At 42.7% G+C, this 21,896-nt stretch overlaps 2 protein-coding genes across 2 annotated transcripts in view; both read left to right on the top strand.

Moving 5' to 3' along the window:
* The window catches only part of LOC112060586 (butyrophilin subfamily 2 member A2-like), a 30,998-nt gene extending 10,344 nt beyond the window's left edge, over positions 1–20,654 (top strand). The window contains exons 5-12 of the mRNA XM_042848038.2: positions 1,498–1,524; positions 2,641–2,667; positions 9,828–9,854; positions 12,019–12,045; positions 14,495–14,521; positions 15,563–15,583; positions 15,688–15,714; positions 19,820–20,654. Of these exons, the coding sequence (XP_042703972.2) occupies positions 1,498–1,524; positions 2,641–2,667; positions 9,828–9,854; positions 12,019–12,045; positions 14,495–14,521; positions 15,563–15,583; positions 15,688–15,714; positions 19,820–20,343 (707 nt within the window). The 3' untranslated portion in view covers positions 20,344–20,654. The remainder of the gene's footprint in view (positions 1–1,497; positions 1,525–2,640; positions 2,668–9,827; positions 9,855–12,018; positions 12,046–14,494; positions 14,522–15,562; positions 15,584–15,687; positions 15,715–19,819) is intronic.
* Positions 2,718–7,111, top strand: LOC135976329 (myb/SANT-like DNA-binding domain-containing protein 2). The gene is made up of 2 exons (XM_065571463.1): positions 2,718–5,095; positions 6,027–7,111. The coding sequence occupies exons 1-2, from the start codon at positions 4,528–4,530 to the stop codon at positions 6,149–6,151; spliced, it is 693 nt and encodes a 230-aa protein (XP_065427535.1). The 5' UTR covers positions 2,718–4,527; the 3' UTR covers positions 6,152–7,111.
* Positions 20,655–21,896: the final 1,242 nt, after the last annotated feature.

The following is a 21,896-nucleotide window of genomic DNA, read 5'->3' as shown; positions in this document are numbered from 1 at the left end:
TGCCCTTCACTTGGAGATAAATGTCTAAATACAGGCTTCAAGGGAGGCACCTATCTCTGCTTATCATTCTCAGCTCCAAACTCTTTCTAGCTGTCATGTGCCTCTGCTATGTTAGCAATAAGCTGGAGGGAGGAGCTCCATTGTAACTTTTAGCCCAGTGGCTATGGTACTCATGTGGGATGTTGGAGAGCCCTGGTTTAAGTCCCCCCGACACCAGATGGGGAATAAGGGATTTGCCACCTCTCCAGTAAATGCCGTAACTACTGAGCTATAGAATATTGTGATGTGAGCCTTTCTCAGTCTTTCCTGTTGAAGCTCTTGCACTGTAGACTAAAAAATGAAAGAATCATTGGGCCAGAGAGATAAAGCAAACATGAGAATGACTCTGTAGCCTGGTGGCAGCGCATACTCACTGGAGTGATGGGAGACCCCAGGATGAGTTCCCCCCACTCCAATGACTTTTTTATTATTATTTATCCAAAGTGGAGCAGCTTCAGTGGGAAAGATTGAGTGTGCCCCATCTCAGGATTTCCCATAGCCTACTGGTTAGGGCATTCACTTGAGAGGTAGCAGAACCCTGTTTAAATCCCATTCCCCCCGGATGTGGAGGCGCGAAGGGCAGGGCCGGGCTTTAGTAAGGGGTCTCCCATATCCCAGGTGAGAGGGCCTGATCCAATAGGCGAGCTCTGAACATGCTTACCAGATTGGGTCCTGCATGTGAGGTAGGCAGAGGAATGTCTATCTTTCCCTGGTGCTGAGGGAAGTTTGACATCAAAAATTTAGGCGCCGAGTGAGTTTAGGTGCCAACAGGGTTTGGGGACAGCTGAGCAGGGGTTTAGTGAATCCCACTGGAGCCTGATTCTGGGTTTTAGGTGCCTAAAGTGGCAGTTAGTGCCTAAGTCCCTTTGTGAATCTAACCCTTCATGTAGTAACAATTGTAAGAGTTCTGCATGATTAGCCTCTCTATCACCAGGCTCATAGCATCTCAAAATGATAGAGAACTTTGACCACTATGCTGGGTTTTTTACTTTATTTTTATTACACTTAGACAATGATAATACATGAGACCAGACAGTCTTATGGCACATAGATGTCAAACAACATGTAAGAAAGGAAAAAACAACTACAACATATGTATTACCTGTTACTATATCGTAAATCCCGACCATCCTTCATAACTTGTGACATTGAACAGAGCTTTGTGCACTAGGAAATGGGCTGAGTGGAAACACTGATTTCACCTAGCTTACCAAACAGCTACTGCATTCATCAGTGCCTTCGGGGAGTCGTGAGTTGCCCATTTTTCTTGAGCACTAGTTTTAATTGTTAGTGTGGATCAGCTCTGACTTGTGTGATGGTTACTTGAGAAATCACACATTTCCAGTCCTGTGTGGTTTATCAAATACGACCCCTGTGAAGCACACAGAGCCATAATATGAAGTTAAATTGTCTCCTTTTTAAAAAATCATCATTTTATTTATTTAATTACTTTTTCAGAAAATAATGAAACAACTGCTCTGGCTGGTAAGTCCCAATAAATATAATATTTAGTCATCTCCAAGTCTTGTGTAAATATTAAGCACTACTAGTTAATTGCACAGTAGAAACCCTGGGGTTGATTCTCCTCTTACACCCGTTTTTTATGTTGTTGATTATTCTCAGCTTGCAGTGGTGGGCCCTGAAAGTTTAACATTTGTCTTAAAATAACTTCTAGCATCAGTTCCAAAACTGGATTCTGCTAATGTTGCAGGGCACTTGTTGATGGTCCACAGAGTACAGGCTAGCTGACTCTCCTGCTTGTTCCTAGCTGCTAAACTCTATTAAAAGACAGGTAAAAACACATGAAACACCTCCCTAATAGTACTTTCCAATCCTGAAGTTGCCACAGGAGTATTATTTGACCGTTTATGGGAGATGCAGTCTGTGCTACCATGAATGGGAAGAGAGATTTCCATGGGACACACTCTCTAGTATGAAGTCGTACACATTAGGGTTGGTCAAACTTTTTCTGTCCAAACTTTTTTTTCTGACTAAACAAAAATTATATGTTGTCCTCAAAACGTATCATAATGCATAGAATTGTAGAAATGTAGGCCTGGAAAGGATTTTGAGAGATCATCTATTCCAACCCCCCATACTGAGACAGGATCAAGTTTACTTAAACCATCCCTGACAAGTGTTTGTCTAACCTGTCCCACAACCTCCCTTGGTGACATGTTCCAGTGCTGAACTATCATGAGAGTTAGAAAGTCATTCCTAATATCTGACTAAATCTCCCTTTCTGAAAACTAAGCCGATTATTCCTGTTCTACCCTCAGTGGATATGGACAACAATTGATCACCATTCGCTTTATAACAACCTTTTACAGACTGTTCTCATGTCCCCTGACAGCCTTCTCTTCTCTAAACACATCCCATTCTTTCAACCTTTCCTCATAGGTCATATGCACAAAGGAGGTTGAATTAAGGTTGTTCCAGCAGCCTTAATTCCAGAATTTCCTAAGTTCTGAGTGCTTGATTTTGCAACCCGAACTTTCTTTTAACATTGTTTTAATGTTATATTTATATACCTTTTGAAACTAGCTGTTAATGCACTAATCATTATCTCTGGGTTTGTAATATATTTCTCTCTGTATGCAGTAAATGACAAGAAAGCCATCGAAGACGGTAACTATAACATATGTTATGTATCCTTTCAATAATATTTCTGTACATCTATCAGATCTGGCTAAAAAATAGTATTTGACAAATGCTAAAATCAAGGAATCTTGATCTCATCAACCGGTTCTGATTTTTGAGAATATACTTGATAAAGCAAAACCCCGTTTTACAAACTAATGGGGGATTGAAGAGTTCATAAAATCAAAAAGTTAATAAAATGGAACATGTCAAAATGACAGTAGGTCCAGTGCATAAGTTGCAGTATGGCGTACTTCAATGCTTTCTATTTGACCTTCACACCACTGGAAAGAAATTTCCAGGGCACATAAGCATCAGGATATGAAGGAAAGTCTATTTGTTCCTCATTGACATCACTTTTGTTATGTGATTTTTTTTTTTTTTTTTCTCCATCAGGAAAAATGGTTTTTTTTCATAGATTCATAGATTCTAGGACTGGAAGGGACCTCGAGAGGTCATCGAGTCCAGTCCCCTGCCCGCATGGCAGGACCAAATACTGTCTAGACCATCCCTGATAGACATTTATCTAACCTACTCTTAAATATCTCCAGAGATGGAGATTCCACAACCTCCCTAGGCAATTTATTCTAGTGTTTAACCACCCCGACAGTTAGGAACTTTTTCCTAATGTCCAACCTAGACCTCCCTTGCTGCAGTTTAAACCCATTGCTTCTTGTTCTATCCTTAGAGGCTAAGGTGAACAAGTTTTCTCCCTCCTCCTTTTGACACCCTTTTAAATATCTGAAAACTGCTATCATGTCCCCTCTCAGTCTTCTCTTTTCCAAACTAAACAAACCCAGTTCTTTCAGCCTTCCTTCATAGGTCATGTTCTCAAGACCTTTAATCATTCTTGTTGCTCTTCTCTGGATCCTTTCCAATTTCTCCACATCTTTTTTGAAATGCGGTGCCCAGAACTGGACACAATACTCCAGCTGAGGCCTAACCAGAGCAGAGTAGAGTGGAAGAATGACTTCTCGTGTCTTGCTCACAACACACCTGTTAATACATCCCAGAATCATGTTTGCTTTTTTTGCAACAGCATCACACTGTTGACTCATATTTAGCTTGTGGTCCACTATAACCCCCAGATCCCTTTCTGCCGTACTCCTTCCTAGACAGTCTCTTCCCATTCTGTATGTGTGAAACTGATTTTTTCCTTCCTAAAGTGGAGCACTTTGCATTTAATTAGTATAACTTTGTATAACTAGTCATTCATAAAATTGGTGGTTGTAAAACTGAGGCTCTATTGTATGTGAAAACAGTTGCCAGATATACCCAGTGAAGAATTGGCAGTCTATGAAAGTCCCCTACCTAGCATTGAATGTCTGGCATACAGTATTTCAGCTGTGTCCACTCAAGTCACACTGTTTTGTTTGTATTTGCAGACTTGATAAGTAAAGTGTTCTAAAAAGCTTGATTGGTTAAAATACATGTTTGATGCTGAATTCATATAGTTTATTTAATGGTGCTGGCCACCTCTGAAGCTTTTCTTAGGCCTGGTCTACACTACGAGTTTAGGTCGACTTTAGCAGCGTTAAATCGAATTAAGCCTGGACACATTCACACAATGAAGCCCTTTCTTTCGACTTAAAGGGCCCTTTAAACCGGTTTCTTTACTCCACCTCTGACGAGGGGATTAGCGATAAAATTGGCCTTAGCGGGTCGGAATTGGGGTAGTGTGGACGGAATTCGACGTTATTGGCCTCCGGGAGCTATCCCACAGTGCTTCATTGTGACCGCTCTGGACAGCACTCTCAACTCAGATGCACTGACCAGGTAGACAGGAAAAGGCCCGCGAACGTTTGAATTTCATTTCCTGTTTGCTCAGCGTGGAGAGCACAGGTGACCATGCAGAGCTCATCAGCACAGGTAACCGTGATGGAGTCCCAGGTTCGCAAAAGAGCTCCATCATGGACCGAACGGGAGGTACGGGATCTGCTCGCCATATGGGGAGATGAATCAGTGCTAGCTGAACTCCGAAGCAGTAAACGAAATGGCAAAATATTAGAAAAGGTCTCCAAGGCCATGAAGGACACAGACAATAACAGGGACGCACAGCAGTGCCGCATGAAAATTAAGGAGCTACGGCAAGCCTACCACAAAGCCAGAGAAGCAAATGGAAGGTCTGGGGCAGAGCCGCAAACTTGCCGCTTTTACACGGAGCTGCATGCCATTCTAGGGGGTGCAGCCACCACTACCCCAACCATGTGCTATGACTCCCTCACTGGAGAAACACACAGGGAAGCCGGTTCGGGGTACGAGGAAGATGAGGATGGAGGTAATGTAGATAGCTCACAGCAGCAAGGAAGCGGAGAAACCGGTTTCCCCAACAGCCAGGATATGTTTATCACCCTGGACCTGGAACCAGTAACCCCCGAACTCACCCAAGATCCTGAGGGCACACAGGGGACCTCTGGTGAGTGTACCTTTGTAAATATTACACATGGTTTAAAAGCAAGCGTGTTTAATGATTAATGATTAATTTGCCCTGGCAATCGCGGCCAGTACAGCTACTGGAAAAGTCTGTTAACGTGTATGGGGATGGAGCGGAAATCCTCCAGGGACATCTCCAGAAAGCTCTCCTTCATGTACTCCCAAAGCCTTTGCAAAAGGTTTCTGGGGAGGGCTGCCTTATCCCATCCGCCATGGTAGGACACTTTACCACGCCAGGCCAGTAGCACGTAGTCTGGAATCATTGCATAACAAAGCATTGTAGCATATGGTCCCAGTGTTTGCTGGCATGCAGACAACATCCATTCCTTATCGCTCTTTGTTATCCTCAGGAGAGTGATATCATTCACGGTCACCTGGTTGAAATGGGGCGATTTTTATTAAGGGGACATTCAGAGGTGCCCATTCCTGCTCTGCTGAACAGAAATGTTCACTGCTGTTATCCACGTGGTGGGGGGAGGGGTGAAGTGATCATCCCACAGAATTGGGGGGGGGGGGGGGAAGAGGGTTAGTTGGGTTTGTGCTGCATGTTAACCCGGAAACCGCAGCCTCTCCTTTTACATTGCAAACCCATTTTAAATGGCCAACCCAATTCATGCTTGATATGGGAAATGAGGGCGCTGCTGTTTGAAACCATTTCCACATGTTAAGAAGGTTAAAAAAGCCAAAAAACTGTGGCTTACCATGGTTGCCTGCAAGCCGAAATCTGTTGCCTGGCACTGTGTGAGTGATCTCTCACACCAAACCGGCAGGCCCTCACTATAAGAGGAAAAATGCGACCTTGTAACGAAAGCACATGTGCTGTGTAATGTGAACAGCAAAATTTAACGTGAAAGAGTGTACCCATTGTTCTCTAAAATGTCTTTTTTAACCATCTCTCCCTTCTCCTCCACCAGCTGCAAATGTTTCTCCTTCACAGAGGCTAGTGAACATTAGAAAGAGAAAACAGAGGACGTGGGACGATATGTTCATGGAGCTCCAGATGTCCTCCCACGCTGATAGAGCACAGCAGAATGCGTGAAGGCAGTCAATGTTAGACTACAGAAAAGCACAATATGAACAAGAGGAGAGGTGGCGGGCTGAATCGCGGGATGAACAGAGCAAGTTGTGGGCTGAAGATGATAGGTGGCGTCAGCTTGCAGACAGAAGGCAAGAGTCGATGCTCCGGCTGCTGGAGCATCAAACTGATATGCTCCGGCTGCTGGAGCATCAAACTGATATGCTCCGGCTGCTGGAGCATCAAACTGATATGCTCCGGCTGCTGGAGCATCAAACTGATATGCTCCGGCGTATGGTTGAGCTGCAGGAAAGGCAGCAGGAGCAGAGACCGCCGTTAGAGCCCCTGTGTAACCAACAGCCCTCATCCCCAAGTTCCATAGCCTCCTCACCCAGACGCCCAAGAACACGGTGGGGGGGGGGGCCCTCCGGCCACCCAGTCACTCCACCCCAGATGATTGCCCGAGCATCAGAAGGCTGGCCTTCAATAAGAGTTAAAGTTTTAAAATGCAGTGTGTCCTTTTCCTTCCCTCCTCCCCCACCCATCCCGGGCTACCTTGGCAATTATCCCCCTAGTTGTGTGATGAATTAATAAAGAATGCATGAATGTGAAGTAACAATGACTTTATTGCCTCTGCAAGCGGTGCTCGAAGTGGGGAGGGGAGGGTGGGGTGGTTGGTTTACAGGGAAGTAGAGTGAACCGGGTGGGGCGGGGGGGCTGAGGGTTCATCAAGGAGAAACAAACAGAAGTTTCACACCGTAGCCTGGCCAGTCACAAAACTCGTTTTCAAAGCTTCTTTGATACGCACCGCACCCCGCTGTGCTCCTCTAACCGCCCTGGTGTCTGGCTGCGCGTAATCAGTGGCCAGGCGATTTGCCTCAACCTCCCACCCCGCCATAAATGTCTCCCCCTTACTCTCACAGATATTGTGGAGCGCACAGCAAGCAGCAATAACAATGGGGATATTCTTTTCACTGAGGTCTAAGCAAGTCAGTAAGCTGCGCCAGCGCGCTTTTAAACGTCCAAATGCACATTCCACCACCATTTGGCACTTGCTCAGCCTGTAGTTGAACAGGTCCTGACTCCTGTCCAGGCTGCCTGTGTACGGCTTCATGAGCCATGGCATTAAGGGGTAGGCTGGGTCCCCAAGGATCACGATAGGCATTTCAACATCCCCAACGGTTACTTTCTGGTCCGGGAAGAAAGTCCTTTCCTCCAGCTTTCAAAACATATCAGAGTGCCTGAAGACGCGAGCATCATGTACCTTTCCCGGCCATCCCACGTTGATGTTGGTGAAACATCCCTTGTGATCCACCAGGGCTTGCAGCAGCATTGAAAAGTACCCCTTGCGGTTTATGTACTCGGTGGCTTGGTGCTCCGGTGCCAAGATAGGGATATGGGTTCCATCTATGGCCCCACCACAGTTTGGGAATCCCATTGCAGCAAAGCCATCCACTATGGCCTGCACGTTTCCCAGAGTCACTATCCTTGATATCACCAGGTCTTTCATTGCCCTGGCAACTTAGATCACAGCAGCCCCCACAGTAGATTTGCCCACTCCAAATTGATTCCCGACTGACCGGTAGCTGTCTGGCGTTGCAAGCTTCCACAGGGCTATCGCCACTCGCTTCTCAACTGTGAGGGCTGCTCTCATGCTGGTATTCTGGTGCTTCAGGGCAGGGGAAAGCAAGTCACAAAGTTCCATGAAAGTGCCCTTACGCATGCGAAAATTTCGCAGCCACTGGGAATCGTCCCACACCTGCAGTATGACGCGGTCCCACCAGTCTGTGCCTGTTTCCCGTGCCCAGAATCGGCGTTCCATGGCATGAACCTGCCCCAGTAACACCATGATTTCCACATTGCTGGGGCCTGTGCCTTGTGAGAGGTCTATGTCCATGTCAATTTCCTCATCACTCTCTTCGCCGTGCTGCAATCGCCTCCTCGGCTGGTCCAGGTTTCGCTTTGGCATGTCCTGGCTCTGCATATACTCCAGGACAATGTGCATGGTGTTCATAGTACTCATAATTGCTGCTGTGATCTGAGCAGGCTCCATGATCCCAGTGCTATGGCGTCTGGTCTGAAAAAAGGCGCGAAACTAGTATCTGACGGACCAGGGGAAGGAGGGAGGGAGGGCCTAGTGATGACATGGCGTACAGGGAATTAAAATCAAGAAAGGTGGCTGTGCATCAGGGAGAAACACAAACAACTGTCACACAGAATGCTCCCCCCCGCCCCCCAAGATTAAACTCAAAACCCTGGGTTTAGCAGGCCGTTGATTTCACGGAGGGAGGGAGAAGCAAATGAATACTGAACAAATCTATTTTTTACATCTTAAACTGGCAGACGACAGTGCATCATGACTGATAGCCCTCAGCATCTTCTGGGTGCTTGGCAGAAAATACTGGGCGCTTGGCAGAAAATAGCATACTATGACTGATAGCCATCATCATCGAGACTGCCCAGGTGCCCATGATTGATAGCCACTGCAGTACGATGACGACGGATACCAGTCGTAATATACCATCTTCTACCAAAAGGCAAGGGGCTGCTGTTGTGTGCAATGCAGCCCCACGTCTGCCAGCACCCAGATAGCCGATGACGGCTACCAGTCATACTGCACCATCTACTGCCAAAAGGCAATTAGCTACTGCTGTGTAGCAATGCAGTACCACGTTTGCCGGCACCCAGAAGATATATGGTGACGGTGAGCTGAGCTGAGCGGGCTCCATGCTTGGCATGGTATCTTGTCTGCACAAGTAACCCAGGTAAAAAGGCGCGAATCGATTGTCTGCCGTTGCTCTGACGGAGGGGGAGGTGCCTGACGACGTGTACCCAGAACCCCCCGCGACACTGTTTTGCATCATCATTGAGGCATTGGGATCTCAACCCAGAATTCCAATGGGCAGCGCAGACTGCGGGAACTGTGGGATAGCTACCCACAGTGCAATGCTCTGGAAGTCAACGCTAGCCCCGGTACTGTGGACGCGGTCCGCCGACTTCATGCACTTAGAGCATTTTATGTGGGGACACACACAATCGGCTGCATACAACTGATTTCTATAAAACCGGCTTCTATAAATTCGACCTAATTTCGTAGTGTAGACATACCCTTAGTCACAAATATGAAAGGTTTTAAATATGGTCAAATTGAACCAGACCCCTAATATTTGTGAATTGTTTGCCAATATGACCTGCTGGCATGAGACCAGCTCTGACATCTGTCTCTGTTTTTTATCTATCTATCTTTGGCATCCATTTTTTCTATCATATCTAACTACTGTATAAAAATTTCTGAATGTTACATGGTTTGGAAGTGAAATCCATTAGTCCAAGTACCAGGAGTTGGGATTGTTGTCAGTACTGAGCTGCCAAGGAGGAAAAGAACAAAGGGTTTTGAATGTTAGAAAGGTCTCCCTTCCCTTAAGGGATCAGATCCTCAAATAGTATAAACTGGTGAAGCTCCATTGTGGAGCTGTGCTGATTTACTGCAACACTGGACCTATACAGATTTACATCAGCTGAAAATCTGACTTACGGTATTAAATTCAACCACTGCCTGTCCAGATGGAAATAAAAGATCCATAATATTTAATTTACATTGTTCTAAATAGAAACCTTGGAGGAATCTGATAAAAGCCTCAGAACTAGAGTATATTAATGTGGGTTTCCCGCTGTAATTCTGAAATATGTTTTCTTTCAGAAACAAGGCTTCTCAAAAAAGAACTAGGTAAGAGTGTATTTTAGCTCAACTAATTATTTTCTCCTCTGGGTAAGTGTATGCTTTGCCAGGAGAACTGTCAACAAGTCCAAGTCCAACTATTATAATGTCATGGTACAGAGGCTACAGTTAAGAGTGAGACAGTTGTTCCATTCAAAGTTTTTTTCAAAGGAGCTCAAGGGAGTTGGGCACTCAGCCTTGGATTTTCAAAGATGGTCCAAGGGAGTTAGGAGCACAAGCCCCACTGACTTCCCTTGAGAGTTGCACCCCTAAATTGCTCAGGCCCAGATCCTCAAAGGCGTTTAGGCTCCTAACTCCCATTGGACCATAGGCATTTTTGAACATCTCACCTCTACCACCTGTTGCATTTAAATGGGAATTAGGCACCTAACTCCTTAAGTGCCTTTGAAAATCCCAATGAAATCCTTTGTTCAAGCATTAATAACTTCCCCCCAAAATTCCAGCTGGGTTTGAATTTCTCATGCTTGGTGATTTTCATTTAAAAGGTTTAATCCTGCTCTCACCCAGCTCAGCCACCTTTCCCCTTTAAATTGTAGGATTTATATAGTGATTTAAAGCCTAATAACCTGCCTGTGACATTTAAGTCCCATACATATTATAGGTGAGGTTTTCAAAACCACCTAAAGGATTTAGAAGTAAAAGTCCCATTGAAAACCTCCACTGACATTTGTTATATAAAAAGACAATGTGTGTGACTCAGTAAAATGGCTGTCCCATTAGAAACCAAGCTGCCCACTGGGGCCAGGGAACTGGGCTGTGCAGCAGGGCACTGGAACAATGCTGGGTTTTACTGTACTCAACCTTGCTCACCACCTGAGTACCCCAGCCCACTGCCAAAGGCCTTATCCATGCCCCTCTCCATCCCCAACATCACTTACTTCTCCCCCAGACTGTTAAACCTGGAAGCTAAATCCTAGTCTGACAGGGTTCCTCAAGTCTGGGATCCCCTCTGACAAGCTACAGGAAGTTCATCATGGGAGCAGCTGCCTCTGTAGCAAACCTGCAGGCTCCAGATCACTGAATGCTTCAGTTCCAGTTCTCTACATCTTCGGACTCTTTCATTGCCCCTTGTTAACAGAGCTGGTTGGAAGTTTTCCAGTGAAGAGTTTTCATTGGAAAATGCTGATTCACTGAAACACACTTCCATAAAAAGTTTGGATCAGTTTTGACAAAGCTTTAGTTGAGAGAAGTTTTTCAGGTCCAAGATGAAATTTCTGGTCGAAACCACAGAGAGATCCCACTGTTAATAGACTGGTGGTTAGGGCACTCATCTGGTATGAAGTAGGCAGAACATAGACTAGAAGCTGCATTTGTTGCATCCTAGCAGAGGACCCTAACCACTATGCTATTGGCTACCTCAGGGTGAGTCTATGTGTGTGCGTGCGTGTGAAATCTCGATAGGGCTAGGGTTTCAACCCAATAGAATGGGAAAGTTTTTAAAACCTTGAAAATTATCACAGGATTTCCCACCCAGCTCTACTAGCTAATAATAGGAGTGAGGACAGAGTGGGAGAGGACACAGAAAAGGCTGAAACCCATGTTTTCAGAGACTGCATCTTCCCTCTATAGCACTGGGAAAGGGAAGCAGATGATGGATCTGAGCAGTTCCACTGGCTTCTTTTGACCTAGATGAATTCAGATATGACGGGTTTGGGAAATGAGTCAAAACGGACCTAGGTCTGAGCTGTTTTGAGGATGCTGTGTGTGTCTGGATGGAATAAAGGAGTTTGTGGTGACTATGGTTGTGTAGCTAGAGGAACCATAAGCAAATAAACTGTGAGAACTGTCAGGACACTATTTCTAAGGGAACATTTTATTTTATTTTTCTCTGCAAAAGCTTGCTAAACCCCATATGTGTGTATTGTTTGCAAATGTTAGAAAAAGATGGGGAGATTGTCATGCTTAAAGGCCTATATACTATGGATATACTAAAGCTATGAATCTGAAAGCTGCGACTTTCAAAGTTGCTTGTGGTGTTTGGATGCCTGATTTAATTTTAATAGAAATTGAATGTCCAGATTCCTTAGGCACCTGAGCAAATCTCAGACAAAATGTTCACAGTGTCATATTTCTTAGTGTGGGGCCTGGCAAATGAAAATCTAACCCCTGCCTATTATTTTGAGATTACCTCTTCTGTTTCTTTATTTTGCAGAGACTGAACACCAAAAATCTCAACAAGGTAATTCCATCTCTTACTAGTTAATATTTAAAACTCAAGAGATTTCTTTCAGTCTTCGGCATGGATGATTGTTTTGAGCTGGCTGTTTTAACAAAATAGATACAAGATGGGTAACTAACTTTTTTTGGACCTTCTGCTGTTGGTGAAAGAGACAAGAGCTCTGTGTAAGCTCAAAAGCTTGTCTCACCAACAGAAGTCGGTCCAGTAAAAGATATTACCTCACCCAGCTTGTCTTTCTAATATTCTGGGATAAGAACAGCTACAGCAACACTACAAACTAACAAAATAAGGTTATTATACACACATAATTATATGAGAGGGATAAAATTTTCAGAATGTTGTGGGTTTTATGAAGAAAAATGCTGATGAAAATGTTCATCAAGAATTTATTTGGTGGAGGAAGGGGGTTTCAACCAATCCTGTGAGATCAATTGAGATTTTCAAGAATAAAAAAAATTCATTTTAGTTTAGATATATTTTGAAAAAATTAGGAAAAAATCGATACTTTTTTTTAAACCTTTTTTACCACCTATATCTGAAACCCATAGTAAACATGAAAATTTAACCTGAAGATTTTATTTTCTGCTTCTCAAGAACCAAATAATAACTAAACCACTTTGCACCAATCTCGAGCAGGGTCATTACTAAATGTCACTTACTAACTAAATCTGACTTAGCACAGATATCACAAAGAGAACGTCTGAAAAGCTGCACAGGATAAAAGGATAAAGCTCTACATGTCTGCCAGGGTTTTCTGCCTATACCTGTATGATATTATGGGACAGAAAGAAAATGGAATAGAAATGTTCTCAGAAATGTACTAGGACCAGAGACATAGCTGGAAAAGGCAAGAGTGGAGCTAATAGAGAAATGTATTGTTCAGCTGCCACAAGACAAGGAAGGGGGATGAGACAAAGAAAGGGCTTGACTTCAAATGGGGTGGCCATATCACTACTAGGGAGAAAGATGATTCAGGCTTGAAGATGGTGTAGGTGAAAATGTTTCTTTAGAAGGTGAATCTCAGACAGCAAATGACCAACTATAGGAAGAGTTAAATGCCCTGTTGATAGGCACCCTCATGGCAGACAAAAATCCAGAGAACCTCTGCCCCAGAACTTAACTGTAAATAAAGGGGATTAATGTAATGAATTTACTGTATCTATGAAGCTGCTAGAGTTTTGACATTTCTAGGAGTCTTATATACAGGGATAGGGGGCATTTTGGGGAAAATTCAGCATGTTACAAAGAAGAAACATGCTATACTTCACACATGGAGACTTTATCTTTGTTCGTTCTTGATTTATTGTTTTCATTAATCTAAATACAGGTAATTCAGTGATGTTGTTTCTCTACAATACCAGAAAATCCAGTTGTGGCTGTTTGTTTTGAGTGACATTATTGCTGCAACTGCACTGTTTTAATTCCTGGCCTTCATAAAACTAAGGCATTGTCTATGCTGGCAGTGATGTGTTGGGTATGTGTAGCTACAGACCACAATGAAAAGCAGGCTGTGTCTGCACTGCAGTGTGTAACTACACATGGCAGTGAAAGGCTCTGGCAGCGGGACACTTGTTAACCCACACACCTCCTGGGTGTGGTGTTCTGTCCCGTTTAGTGGCACCGAGACCATGGAGAGGGAGAGGGAGAGATTAATGAGTTTGCTCTATAGCTTTAGCTAACAGCTGTATGGTTTTTACCTCATGCGTTAGAGGCTCATGCATTTAGCTGCAGAGGTCCCAGGTTCGATCCTGCCTACTGACAACCGGGGGTCTGACGGTGTTACAAGTAGGGGCTCATCTGGGATATCAACTAGGAAGTCTCTGAAGCTCGGGGTACACTTCCTCAGCTAGGCGAAGTATGTAACCCACACACCTTCTTGGTGTGGTCTTCTGTCCCATCGAGTGACATGGAGACCACTTAGAGAGAGAGATTAATGAGGCTATTCGTTCTACAGCCTTAGTTAACAGCTATGTGGTTTTTAGTTCATGTAGTAGAGGCTCATGCATTTAGCTGCAGAGGTCCCAGGTTCGATCCCATCTGGTGATGACCGGGGTCTGTCGGTGTTACAACTTCACTGCTAAAAGTAGCAGTGCAGACGTGGGATGAACTTCTTGGGCATGAGGAGAGCCCTGTAAGGACTATATCCTAAGGTTCTGGTGTGTCTTTACTCGCCTAAACAGTGCCTCACTGACCACACATTTATTTATACCTGTTCTAGCTGGGCATGAAATGAATATACTCACTACCATGAGTACAGAAATAGCCTAAATGTTTGTGAAAGCCAAATATCTGTTAAACTTTGGTCACTACCTGCAGATCAATGCATTCTGCACTCTCAGAAACTATCTCCAGAACGTATTTTGATTATATTAAAAATCTCTGTTTAGTTGCTCTCATCTGCGGACTCCTCTTGTCTTTTGGTTAACAGTTTAATTTTGTTTCTTTGTAGCAATTCAGGAAATACAGGAGCAATTTGGTAAGTGTTTCATTGGAATAGTTTCAAGCAGCTCTAGTCTTTAGTCTAGCATCCTCCTGGTAACAGAGACATCCCAGCCTACTGGCCCATTGGTGGTGGCCAGCCCACAACTTCGTCATTTTTTTTCACGTTTGTTTCCCCCCTCCCTCCCCCCCGTATTCACAGATACCTTTTGGCTTTGGAATCTATCATTGTGGTCATCTAGTCTGACCTCCTGTATCACATAGGCCAGAGAACTTCCCCAAAACCTGTTCTATAGCAACACTTTTAGAAAAAAATCCACATAGCTCTTTTTATCTCTTTTTCCATAAAGAAGGAAATGCAGTGCAAAACAACCAAAACAAAACACTATATTCATACATCAAAAAAGCTGAGAACTTTAAAGCATGCAAGTCAGCCGGTCAAATCCTAAGGAATCCAGGGCTAGATTTTAAAAAAAGTATTTACTCTGTAAAGATGCAGATAGGCACCTTGACATTTCTGAAAATCATGCTAAGTGCCTCACTCTCATTGAAACCAAAGGGAATTAGACCCCTAAGCTCTTTTCAAAATCCAACTAGGTACCTAGCTGCATCTTTAGGTGCTTAATATCATTACAAATCTGACTCTTACTCTCTTATTACGTTATTTTCACTCAGGCAAATTCCCATTGTTTAAATACAGCACGGACTTCAAGGTTTAGCCACCTTTTTTGCATAGTTTAGTTTGTATGAGGATGCCATTGAACATAACATAGTAGATATTTGATTGCAGCTAATATGGCAAAAAGATAAATGTTTAGACCCAATCCTGCAAAGATTTAGACACATGCTTAAATTTGAACACACATTGAGTTGTTCCATTTAACACAATGGACTCACGGTGTCTAAAATTAAGCATGAATATAGATTTTTGCAGGTTTGGGGCCTTAGAACCTGACCCTTACTCACATGAGTCCATTTTACTTGAGTAATTCCATGTAGGGAGTAAAGATTTCCTACAGAACAGAATTAACAAGGGAATAATGAAGAAGCATGATGTAACAATCTTTTTCCATTTCAGAAAAAGCCATGGCTGAGCTGGGTGAGTTGAAAGACCATGTTTAATATTACACAGCTTGTATTATTTCAATGTAAAATAAGCCATATGCTATAGCTGAAATTCTGAATTCTCTTTTTTTGTTGTAGACTTCAGGAGGGTTCGTAGCAATGCAGGTAAAATGCCTTGAATCTGGAATTATACCCAGGTTATTTTCTCCCAGAAGTTTAATATTTTGATTAAATATTTTTGGTGCCCTGAGTTCTGAAAGGAGGAATAAAGAATGTCCGCTCAAGAGCCCTGAAGAACAATGTGACTGGGATTTGACTAGGCGCCTAGCTGCAGAAGAAAGGGACAATATTTGTTGAAAAAAGAATTGGTGACTGTAGTTGAGTGAGACTTTAGGACAAATAGTTTAACAGTTGAAAAAAGGAGTTTCCAGTCTACTGAAACTATTTGCGAATTTGTGTTAAGTTAGCTGAAGAATTTCAACTTCATTGAAAAAGCCAAAATGTTTCATTTCAACATGAAAAATTTTGTTTAGATGTGCAGGCATTCTGACAAAAACAAAGGAAAGGAGGACTAGAGTCACAAAATGGCTGATGGGGGAGGTCCTTGTGCCTCTCTTGTAGGCTTTAGCCTAGTGGTTAGGGCACTCAGCAGGGAGGTAGGAGACCTAGGTTCAGTTGCATCCTTTGCTTGTTGAGGATTGTGGATGCAAGCTTGGGTCCCCCATGTTAGTGGAGGAAGGCACCATACCTGCTAGGCTATGGAATGCTGTGGCTTCAGTCTCTCCTGTAGTAGCTATTCCACATCTTATAAATAATTAAATAGCAATTAGATGGGGAACTTTAACTTGGGACTCCTAGATCCTAACTACTGGGCTATAGTCACTCCCACTCTCTTTCCCTGGCCCATTAACACTCCATTGCCATTGCAAATGACTATGAATTGCCATTGTGAAGAAAGTTCTTAGGGCCCAGTGTTCCTGGCATTACACATGTGGGTAACTCTATTGGTCTCCATGGATCAGGTGAGTAATGGCAGCAGGATAGGGACCTCCATGTTTTGGCTCCCATTCACTTCAAGCCCCTGTCTCTAGGTACCTTATGTCACAGTTCAAGGCCACTGCACTTTTATGTCATCTCCGTTGTTCCTTGAGGACACCCGCTCTAGCAGGGCCGGCTCCAGGGTTTTTGCCGCCCCAAGCAGGCAAAAAAAAAAAAAAAAAAAAAAAAAAGCCGCGATCGCGATCTGTGGCGGCAATTCGGCGGGAGGTCCTTAGCTCCGAGCAGGAGTGAGGGACCCTCCGTCGAATTGCCGCTGAATAGCTGGACATGCTGCCCTTCTCGGGAGTGGCCGCCCCAAGCACCTGCTTGGTAAGCTGGTGCCTGGAGCCGGCCCTGCGCTCTAGGCTCCCAGCTTCTCAGCCATCAACATGCTTGTGCAGAGACCCATGTCTCTCTCCCTCCTGACCAGAGATTTTGTAGATTGCACAGTTCCCTGCCTACACTGTGTTATTCCCAGCAAGCCAGATTGCCTGAATAGGCCAGCATCTGTGCTTTGCTTTCTCCTTAGAGTCTATGAACAGCTGTAATTGCTCACAGACACAAGTTACCACACAGCTCTTTCTAAGCAAGCACATTTATTCTTAGGGTGAAAGCATTACAGCGACAACATTTAAAACAATAAAAAGACCTTACAAATAGGCTAATAAACTTACGAGAGGTCACCCCAACTTCAGCCTCTGGCTTTGGTTGGTGATCAGTCATTCAAAATGCACAGGAGTTTTCCTGTGGTTACAAATTCAAAACAACCTTAATTAAGAACTAGCTCATCCATCCATCTTCTTTATACAGTAGTGGGCTTTGATCCTGAATCTCTGGGAACAGATAACAGAGTCCCTGACTCTGGTTGTAGCTTCAAAAACCTAGATTTTTGCATAACCAGAGATGGGGAATTTCCATTCACCTTCCCCTAGAGATTCCCCAGGCAAACTACTTGAACCTGTTTGTCCCAATAGTCGATTCTTATCTGGCACATTGTTCAGTACAGACCTCTGAAATTCATAACTCTTCCCAGGGATCACCTCACTCTCCCCCCTGTAGAGGTTGCATGCAATCCCAGCCCACAATAATACATAATCTTTGCATATAATACAATGGATTCCAAAAATACTTAAACTTAATGCAATATAATTTTTCAAGGATAATGCAAAAAACTGCCATCTCTCTCACATCTTATAACTAGAACTGTGCAGGAAGCCTAATTTTCATTTTAATGGCAAATACTGACATTTAGAGATTTGGTTTTGTCCTGTAATGGAAGAAAGAGTCATATTTAAAAATCTTCTGTGAAATAAATTTTATTTTTTTAATTGTTTTGGGTTAGTTGAAACCTGTCCTTTTGATAAAATATTTCATTTTCATTTTGAATTTTAAAAGCTTTTATTTTATGTTAAAATTTACATTATAAAATGAAATAGATTTTGAAAGGGAAAATTATTTTAAGACAAATATCAAAATATTCCATTATAAAAATGCTGAAATGGAAAGTGCTTTATGAGCTTTTTTTTATTTTCAAAAACAAAATTTCCTCAGAATTGCAGAATTCCACATTCCTGCAGAAAATACAGAGTTTGATAAACGGGCATTTTTGAATGGACAAATATCTTGGACTTTTAGAAAGCTTTTGACAAGGTCCCTCACCAAAGGCTATTAAGCAAAGTAGACATTCATGGGATAAGAGAGAAGGTCCTCTCATAGATCAGTAACTGTTTAAAAGACAGAAAACAAACGGTAGGAATAAATGGTATTTTTTCAGAATGGAGAAAGGTACATAGTGGTGTCCCCTGTTTATGTACTGGTGTATGTACTGGGACCAGTACTGCTCAACATATTCATAAATGATATGGGAAAAGGAGTAAAGAGTGAGATGGCAAAATTTGCAGACAGTACAAAATTACTCAAGTCAGCTAAGTCCAAAGCAGCTTGCAAACAGTTACAAAGGAATCTCACAAAACTGGGTGACTGGGCAATGGCAGATGAAATTCAGTGTCTATAAATGCAAAGTAATGCACAATGGAAAACATAGTCCCAACTATACATACAAAATGATGGGGTCTAAATTAGCTGTTATCATTCAAGAAAGAGATCTTGGACTCATTATGGATTGGTTTCTGAATACATCCACTCAATGTGCAGTGGCAGTCAAAAAAGCGAACAGAATGTTAGGAACCATTAGGAAAGGGATAGATAATAAGACAGAAAATATCATAATGCCACTATATAAATGCCTACTATGCCCACACCTTGAATGCTATGTGCAGTTCTGGTCACCCCATCTCAAAAAAGATATATTAGAATTAGAAAAGGTACAGAGAAGGGCAACAAAATTGATCAGGACTATGGAATAACTTCCATGTGAGGAGAGATTAAAAAGACTGGAATTTTTCAGCATGGAAAAGAGAAGACTAAGAGGGGCTATAATAAAGGTCTATAAAATTGTGACTGCTGTGGAGAAAGTGAATAAGGAAGTGTTATTTACTCCTTCACATAAGACAAATACCAGGGGTCACTCTATGAAATTAATAGGCAGCAGGTTTAAAAGAAACAAAAGGAAGTACTTCTTTATACATAATGCACAGTCAATCCGTGAAACTCATTGCCAGAGGATGTTGTAAATGCCAAAACTATAACAAGGTTCAAAAAAGAGCTAGGTAAGTTCATGGAAGATAGGTTCATCAATGACTATTAGTCAAGATGGTCAGTGATGGAACCTTATGCTCTGGGTGTCCCTAAACCTCCACCTGCCAGATGCTGGGACTTGATGACAGAGGCTGGATCACTCAAAATTGCCCTGTTCTGTTCATTTCCTCTGAAGCATCTGGCATTGGCGACTGTCAGAAGACATGATACTGGGCTAGATGGACCATTGGTCTGACCATTATAACTGTTCTTATGAAATCAGAGATTTCTTTACTCCATGCCCATGGCTTTTACCATAGGAGGAGATGATTTGGGCCAGGAGTGTTAGTTAATTCAAGCTATAACTAGCCAGGGGTGTATGTGCCCTCGCTATTATGTATATTAATACATATATTACATATGCTCTTGTTCTGAGCAGTTGTGGTGCATTTTGATGAGATATTTAATATTTTGTTTGTCTCTCTACTTTGTCTTTAATTTTCTTCACCAGCTTTGATATTTGTTTGTTCATTTCAGTAAGGGTTAATAAGTCTCTAGTTACTGATGAAATGAACATTTTTATTCTTCCCTCCAGTTAACATCACTCTGGATTCTGACTGCAAACATCCCAAACTCTCACTCAAGGATAAAAATAGTGTCGTTTCCACGGCAGAGAAGAAAGCCGGCAGGGATTTGATAGTGGTGGCAAATGAAGGATTTTTAGAAAAGAAACAATACTGGGAGGTGGAGGTGGGGGACAAGCCAGAGTGGGAGCTAGGGGTGCTGACGCAGAATGAAAGGGAGAAACTGAAAAATGAGAAGATGGAGAAACCTCCTGAGAAGGAATACTGGAGTTTGCGGCTGTCTGAGGATCAATATCATTGTAGTTGGAAAAGTGACACAATCACATCTGAGGATAAAAAATGCCAAGTGGTTGGCATTTTTCTGGATTGGGAAGAGGGAATGATCTCATTCTACAATGTAGAGCTAATGTGCCCTGTTGTGTCCATCACTCAAGAGTTTAAAGGAAAATTGTACCCATTCTTCAATCCTGGCAATGATAAACAATACCTAGGAATACGCCCTGTCAGTGTCCCCAGCCCCTTAACTTCTCTCTGAAATCAAACATCAGATCTAATAGTTATGGGAATTTTAAATTCACTCCGAGGAGCCACGAAACTTGAACCACTATAGAAGAAAGGGAAGGGTTTAATTAGTTAATATAGAATCTGAGAGAAAGAGAGAGAGAGAAAGGGGGAATGGTACAATTTTGATATTTTTGAAGATGGCCTAAAGGCCAAAACAGATACTTCATAGCCCCTGACCCAGGCAAGTTGCCAATGAAATGACCTGAGTAAAAACTACGACTGGTCAAATGGACCAATAATTTTTCAGTAAATATTGACTTGAATAAAAAAATGAATAAAGGAGGGCTGTGCTTTTGTCCATTTTGTGTTCACTTTCATCAGGTATCTAGTGAACTAATTTACTATCAGCAATGTTCGTGGAAATGATAAAGTGTAAGCAAAGATGACAGACTATTGGTGGAAAGCAAATTTTGAATGAGTAAATGCAAATATTCACACCAGAAACCTGATGCCAAATTATATGATCATCTAGGACACAATGTAGCAAAGGCCATCCCTCTTCAGCAAAGTTTAAGATTATACTTAAGTTCCTTAGACTTTAGTGAACCTTAGAGCTTTGCAGAATAGGGATGGTTTGCTGAACCCGGGACCCAATCAAGACAGAATTCTTATCCATCCAAACAGTTCTAACCAGTGCAGCTCAAATATCAAATGTCAGTTATTTACATTGAATAGCTCACAGCCAAGAATTGTTTTGTTGCAATTATTTGGAAAATAACTCTGAATAGTGAATATGTTTGTGAAAAGAGAGAAATGCTCACAGATAATTCACCAACAGAAAAAGATACAAATATGTTACCTTCTGTACACAATTTGCTCAGCACTACTACAGACATTCAAAACTGAGCACTATCTTCACAGCGGTGGTTCTACCCCTGCCATGGTTCTGGCCCTTTTCAACCCAGAATGTGTTCTGTCATTCAGAGGGGAATAGGCTGCACCCCGTGTAGGAGTGTAGTTTGGAGTGCTAGACCCCTGAGCACCAGGGAGTCCTCAGAGGCAATCTGCCCCCTTCAGCAGAAAATGACTGTGAAGATGGAAAAAAAAAACATAATTTCTGGTAATTGTTTTAGCAGAAAACATTTGATTTTTTGACCAAACTATCAAAATTCTGAAAAATGAATATTTCAGCCAAAAGCTGCTGACGGATGAATATTTTTGGCCACAAACTGTGAAATCTTTGGGTTTTCTATGATTGGTCAGCCCTTCTCCCAGCATTCTCTCTGGAATTTTGCAGCCCTGCATTTCCCCTGTCTATACATGTGTGCATTGCATAATCAAGACTTGGTAAAATAGAGCTCAGCATCTAGACCTGTATTTGCATTTCGGGAGGAATGCATTAGACAGGGGTTTCCAAAGGTACTTAAGGGATTTAGGCATCCAAATCACATTGAATTGGGTACCAAATTTCCATAGGATCCCCATCAAAATCCCAGCTTTCATGACTGCTCTTTCCTTTCTGTGCCTTAAAATAAAGATTTCCATCTAATACCAATCCTTTCCCAACAAAGTGTGTTAAAAGAA

The sequence above is a fragment of the Chrysemys picta genome, chromosome 17 (assembly GCF_011386835.1).
Source record: "Chrysemys picta bellii isolate R12L10 chromosome 17, ASM1138683v2, whole genome shotgun sequence".
NCBI classification, from domain to species: Eukaryota; Metazoa; Chordata; order Testudines; family Emydidae; genus Chrysemys; species Chrysemys picta.
Note: the sequence above shows the minus strand (reverse complement) of the source record. Positions and strands in the feature narration are given on the sequence as shown.